Raw genomic sequence first — 7,324 nt, 5'->3', positions numbered from 1 at the left:
CATGTGTTAATTCATAGTTTTGATGCCTTCAGTGTGAATGTACAATTTTCAAAGTCATGAAAATACAGAAAAATCTTTAAATGAGAAGGTGTGTCCAAACTTTTGGTCTGTACTATATATATAAAATGAAGGGTCGTTTCCATTAGGAAAGATAGAATCAACTACGTACATCAGGAAGAAATAGTGGAACAATTTGCTACATTTTATTCTTCCCTATTCAATTTGAAAGAAGATAAAGAAACTACCCAACCAAATATTAAAGGAATAAATTATTTCCTTTAAAATGTTAAACTCACGCAATTAAACTCAAAGCAAATGAAATTATTAAATTCCCCTTTCTCTACTAACTAAAGTGATATTGCCATGAAACCGGAATTGCATGAAAATAAATGCCCCGGACTTGATCGAATATCAAACAAATATTATAAATTATTTAGACATTATTTAGTCTCCACTCTCCTAACTTATATGTCTAATAATGCCACCAATGATGGCCTATTCCCAACAGAAACCGTAATAGCCAACCTTGTTGTTATACTTAAACCAAATAGTAATTCCACATGTGTTAATTCATAGTTTTGATGCCTTCAGTGTGAATGTACACTTTTCATACTCATGAAAATACAGAAAAATCTTTAAATGAGGTGTGTCCGAACTTTTGGTCTGCAATATATATATATATATATATATATATATATATATATACACACGAGTATATATACCTGTTCGACAAGTCTTTGAAAAAGTAACAATACTCTTGTCTACATATTTTCATCACAGAGAAGTCATCTCAACACTTTCATTCCAGGTCCAGCAACTTGATTTCTTACTTATATCTACCAATGTTCTGGTACCAGTCGCAATTGTACAGAAGATATAATATCATAATAAATATATTCTTCATCTTCCAGTTCTACTTCCAATGAACAATGAACCAGACAGTAATAACTGAAATATTTCTTATTGGCTTCCAAAACCTTCAAGATGTCAGGTTCTTCATCATTTTTGTGTGCCTGTTCATGTATCTAGCTGCAATGACGGGCAATCTCACCATTATCCTGTTGGTCTCCAACAGTCATTACCTCAAATCTCCAATGTTCTTCTATCTGGGCCACCTTTCCTTCTCTGATATGTTGCTGATTTCCAACATTGTTCCATTCTTGGTGCATATTATCCTGTTTAGTGGTGGTCTTGTGTCCCTTAAGGGCTGTATAACTCAGTTCTTTTTTTATGGTGTTTCTGCAACAACCGAATGTCTCCTTCTGACGGCAATGTCCTATGACCGATATCTCGCAATTTGCAGCCCACTGCACTATTCCAATATTATGAGCCCAAGACTCTGTTTATATATTGTTTTGTTTTGCTGGTCCCTTGGATTTGTGATTACTCTGGTTCCAATAATATTGATACAGACATTGTGGTTCTGTGGTCCCTTCGTAATTGACCACTTCTTTTGTGACTTTGGACCTCTTTTAGAGCTCTCCTGTTCAGATGTTTCCATAGTAAAATATGAGGTGCTGTTCCTCTCTGGTCTCTTGACCATTATCCCGTTTTGGTTTATTGTGGTCACCTATGGTTATATTTTTGTAACCATAATGAAGATCACCACAGTCACTGGGAGGCAGAAGACATTTTCTACATGTAGTTCTCACCTGGCTGTCGTATGTACATATTATGGGGCACTCTTTGTAATATATGTAGTACCCCGCAGAGGATATTCTTTGAATATCAACAAAGTGGTGTCCCTCATGTACTCGGTGGTCACCCCATTGTTCAATCCAATTATATATGGCCTACGAAATAAGGAGATCAAAACTGCCATCCAAAACTATGTCCTCAGGTGTAGAAGGAACTGCGGCAAATAATTTTGTTCTACTGATTGTATTGAAAATATGTACAAATTTTGAACTCAATGATTATGAATGAATGAATGAACGTACGTGTACAGTTTTAAACAAAATTTGGAGCATCTATTCTCAAATTACATTTTTGTTTGTTTGAGTTTTAAAGTGATTAATTAGCTGTGAACATATGAAGAATGAAATGTGGGGAGATATTTAAAAATAAAGATGTTTTATTCTTTTGGCGGGGAGGCAAAGACCCCATAGGGCAGACACTAACACCTCCATATTAGAGGAAAAATTCCTTCCAGACTCCACATACGGCAATAAAACGAGTTCCCTGGATCAATGTCCCATCACAGAATCTAGCACCCATAACCTTTAATATTGTCCAGACCTTTCTTGAATTTTAGCATTGAATCTACCATTACAACATCATGTAGCAGAGAGTTCCATAGTCTCATTGCTCTGCATCTGTGATTATGTAATTACAATTACTCTAGTTCAGCTATGTTCTTCTTATAAACCAGAGAATAAAATTGTGCAGTATTCTAAGTGTGGCCGCATTAGTGAATTGTATAGAAGCAAAACTATATTTTCATCATGATCATCTCTATGTTAAAAAGAAGATGGCCCAATACTGACCATTGTGGCATCCCACTGTTAACTGTGACCGAATCAGAACGTGTTCCATTGATAACCAACCTTTGCTTTCTATTGCTAAGCCAGTTTCCAACCCAGTTACAAATGCAGTTTCAACCCAGTTACATATGCAGTATATATATATATATATATATATATATATATAATATAATCAGCTAAGCGTCCAATCGGCTAAGCATCCCTCTGTCTAAAGCCTCTATAGACTGCGCATGCATGACGAGCAGTCTGGCTCCAGACAGAAGAACGCTTGGAGGCGTTACAGGTAAGAGGAGTGTATGGCACCGGAGATCGCGGTATGCATAGACACTGAATGCATACTGCGATTTCCGGCGCCATACTTATATACTTACCTGACCAGTAGGAGTGTTGCCATGGCACCTCTCTTCTGCCCGGAGACCGGGGGCAGAGTGTAGTCGACGGAATCAGCGCATGCGCATAGCGCTATCCGGAGCCATTTTATGGAAGACACATTTACAGTGCCTCCGGCAGAACAGGACACGGCAGCGCTGGAGCACAGAGAGGAAAGATGAGTATAAGTGTTTATTTTTTTGTATTTGCAGTGTGAAAGGGATAAGGGGTGCCATACGTACCAGGATTGGGGGATGAGGTGACCATGCATACCAGGATTGGGGGTGAGGGGACCATGCATGCCAGGATTGGGGGTGAGGGGACCACGCATAACAGGATTGGGTGATGAGGGGGACCACACATACCAGGATTGGGAATGAGGGTGTGCCAGGCATACCAGGAATAGGGATGAGGGGGCACCATGCATACCAGGATTGGGGTGAGGGGACCATGCATACCAGGATTGGGGATGGTGGGGTGCCATGCATACCAGGATTGGGGATGGTGGGGTGCCATACATAATAGGATTGGGATGAGGGGGTGCCATGTATATCAAATTTGGGATGAGGGGTGCTATGCATACCAGGATGAGAGATGGGGTGCCATGCATACCAGGATTGGGATGAGGGCTGCCATGTATACCAGATTTGAAATGAAGGATGCCATGCATACCAGGATTGGGGATGGGAGATGCCATGCATACCAGGATTGGGGATGGTGAGTGCCATGCATACCAGGATTAAGGATGAGGGGTGCTATGCATACCAGGATTGAAGGATGAGGGGTACCATGCGTACCAGGATTGGGGGATGAGGGGTACCATGCATACCAGGATTGGGGGATGAGGGGTACCATGCATACCAGGATAGGGATCTGGAGGTGCCATGCATACCAGAATAGGGATGAGGGGTAGCATGTATTCCCAGATAGGGTTGAGGGGTGCCATGCGTACCAGGATTGAGGGTGAGGGGTACCATACGTACCAGGATTGAGGTTGAGGGGTGCCATGCATAGCTGGATTGAGGGTGAGGCATGCCATGCATACCAGGATAGGGATGAGGGTAGCACATAACAGGATGGGGGAACAGGATTGGGGAGCACAAACACCAGGAAGGGGGCAGCACATACCAGCATGGGAGACCATATTCAAATAAAAATGCTCGCCACCCGGGCGTAGAATGGGCTCAATTAAAACACCATATGTTGACTAAAAGAGATAAATGCTTTATTTATGTATTTTTAAAAAAATAACACATAGGTATAAATAACATGTGTGAAAAGACATAACATGGGCATGTGAGGTAGCAGGGGGTAGATATAGACACAGCTGGCAACAAATTCACATTGGACCTGTAATAGGTCACATAGTCCAACCAATATAATCCATTAATCACAGACAATGTGTGCAGGAAAAGTTAAATAACATAGATCAAGTGACCTATAACAAGTCACAGTATAAACAACCAACAGAGGTTTTTTCAACAACACATAAAAAGTACAAGCATCACATGGAAAGGGTTAAGTAAGACATACTTAGTGAAAGTAAACAAGTGACCAGCTGTGCCAGGGGAGACCCCGTCACATGTTTCCGTATATCTTCAGCGGGCGTGGTGGGGTGTGTGTGGATACAGGCCCTCTTATATACGTGTGGGTCCCATGTGAAGCAATATGTTACTGACCAATAGTGGCGCATGTCGCCGCATAACAGCAGACATTTGTGACAGTGGCGCGGTCTCAGGCGGCGTCCAAGAAGAGGGGAACTCCCCCACTGACGTCACATGTTCCGGGACGCCGCCCACCCGAGACCGTGTCGAGGCCACATGAGCAGCATCCGGCGCATGCGCACAAGGTCGGACCACAGGAGTCGATAGTGAGCATATAAGGAATAAATATTGAGCAGGACAGACTACTCAATAACAGAGAAGGAGATACTTCAGATCGGTGGAGTGACAAGTGTCACCCCATTTGCCCCTTCACCAAAAGGTCATGCATATAATACATAGCAGATGATGTTTCAATAAATGTCCATGCTAAATAGGTGTCCATGTCCGCTCCTTATCCTTAAAGGGAAAGAGTTCTATTTAGTTTCAACCAATTTGTCATCCAAAAACAATCAGGTTCTCTTCCAATGGTCAGATAGGGTTCCAGATATAGAGAGATATATGTTGTTTTTAAAAAAGCTTTTTTTTACGAGATGATAATTTGATGGCCATACAGTATTAGTCAAAGGAGAAAGAAAAATACATTTGAAAATATTCTGGTTTTCAATGTAATTTGAGATTTTTGATTTTTGATGATGTCTCCAATGAAATAACCTCATTTCAGTTTTCCTGAAATTTTCTTTAAGATTTCTCAATTATTTTTTTTTGTTCATATGGATGAAAACTTTTAGAACTCTTAATGATGTTAGTCTTTTCCTTTTCAGGAAGTCTCAGCATTTGCTTAACATCTTAAGCGATGTATCAAAGGTAAATATAAGGTCATCACTGGCCTAAGGTGGCTTTGTCCACCGAAACGCGTTGTGTGTATTAATAAATCAGTCATTTTAATTAATTTTTGCTCTGTTATTGGCGCTCTGATACCGCTATTCACATTCACTGATTATCACTGGCTTAAGAGCCTGATTCTGAATTATTGACTGACCTGAACTGACAACTTCGTAGAACCTATAAAACGGTCAGATGGGCAGTGGCACCTGGAGCTGCAGCCGAGGAGAGATTTGCATCCTTTAGTCACAAATTTGAAGCCGCCATTTGGGTGACTACCTCAAATAATTGCAGCTAGAGAGTTTGCTTTCTACCTTTCAGAAGAGAGCAGATTTGTAATGAATAATCCAGAGAAGTCATATACCTCATTTGTTTCCTAAGTTTTCAGCACCCCAGTGTTCAGATTCTTAGTTTTGTCTTGGGGTGTACAGTATTTACATGCCACTGATAGTGTTCATTTGGCACCAAAAAATATCCTGGGACATCAGACTTGTCTTCATACTGTTTTTTACTGTATAGAATAGTGTAGATGACTATGTCTTTCTATATGGAGACATCCCATGAGAAAAAAAAAATCCTGGACATTGTAACACATAGGCGATGTATTTCTTGGCTTATGTGAATGACAGCACCCATCAATAGTGTATCCTGTAAATTCATCCTGACGGTACTTTAAAGAAGAGGGGCTACTCTATATGTGTTGCACAACCGCCCTCATACAACAGAGGGGAGCACTATACAAATAGTATATAATTATAAATTTAATGTAGAATTGTTGCATATCCCCCTATGCATTGCAAATGGTGAAATCTATCTACAGATAGACTGGATATAATGAATTTTAAAGCATCAATTTTTCAGGTTTATTTCCATAGGTAAAATATCTCGTTGAGATATTTTTGAAATTTTATTCACTTTGCTGATAATGTCATTTACTGCAGATTTTTTTATTCTCAAATCCGGAAGGAAACTCCACACTTTTCTGAATCATCCAAGTCAAATTGATTGCATTTGAGCTGCCAAAATGTCTATAAGATCACTACTTAGATGATGGCTAAATAGTGAAAAATCCAATCATGACAATTATTAACCCATCGATGCAAAATTTACGTGACCGGCAGAGATCGCCCATCTGCTTTATTAACTGGAATAGGGAACATTCACGATATCTTTGAGCTTGCACGATGGCTGCCAATACCTGGCAAGCAGCTGAAGGATGCCACATCAATGGGGAAGTGAATTACCTCTTAAAACTGCAGGTTTTGTCAGTCTTCTTGAGTTTTATATTTTGTGAACATCTTATCCAATTAGTTATCAAACATTTTTGCAGATAAATTGGAAAACCATAAGGAATGAGTTAAAGCAATTTCGCTCAAATTTGCCCTGAAAATGTGATCAAATAAATTTTGTGCAAATCTAATTTTGCTAAAAGAGGAATAAAAATGTTTAGCTCGCCTCCCTTTGGCCCTTCCCATTCCTCTCCGATCCTCCAATCAGCTCCTCTAACTGCTCTGTTCAGTAATATGGCTTTCATCCCATTTACTGGCATGGAGTCTAGTGAACAATGAAACCAGCAGAAGAAAAAAGAGGACAGAGGAGCAGATCAGAGGATCGATAACTGAGGGACAAGAATAGGAAGGAAAAAAGGAGAAGGAGAGGCGAGACTAAGATTTATTTTTTAACCCCTTCCCGGCTGTCAAAATCCAGCAAAATGGTAACAGGTTGGTTGCCGTTATGCTGGAATTTACAGAAATCAAATATAGGAACATGTTATGGGGACGGTTGCAAACAACTTTATTAATAATGGAAAACAACCGAACCCGGGGTCCGCATGCAGCCTAGAAGACTGCGGCCGAACACCTTCCGGGTAAGAAGGTAAAACAACCAACAAATATATAATTCCATCCAGTGTTACTGCACACCGAGACAGGAAAAGGGATTCGCACTATCTCCGTTAACTGCACGAGAGGTGTGCGACAAATAACT

At 40.3% G+C, this 7,324-nt stretch overlaps 1 protein-coding gene across 1 annotated transcript; it reads left to right on the top strand.

Moving 5' to 3' along the window:
• The first annotated feature begins 929 nt into the window (after positions 1 to 929).
• Positions 930 to 1,865, top strand: LOC141167465 (olfactory receptor 5G26-like). Its single transcript, XM_073654867.1, has one exon. It carries the CDS (start codon positions 930 to 932, stop codon positions 1,863 to 1,865), a length of 936 nt encoding a protein of 311 aa, XP_073510968.1.
• The last annotated feature ends 5,459 nt before the right edge of the window (positions 1,866 to 7,324 follow it).

The sequence above is a fragment of the Phyllobates terribilis genome, unplaced genomic scaffold (genome assembly GCF_046119375.1).
Source record: "Phyllobates terribilis strain yellow unplaced genomic scaffold, ASM4611937v1 Scaffold_11__3_contigs__length_659146591, whole genome shotgun sequence".
Lineage (NCBI taxonomy): Eukaryota > Metazoa > Chordata > Amphibia > Anura > Dendrobatidae > Phyllobates > Phyllobates terribilis.
This window is presented reverse-complemented; position numbering and strand designations above follow the sequence as displayed.

Bases quoted from the DNA above. Each gene is read 5' to 3' on its own strand.
- LOC141167465 (XM_073654867.1), top strand. From the start codon at position 930: ATGAACCAGACAGTAATAACTGAAATATTTCTTATTGGCTTCCAAAAC.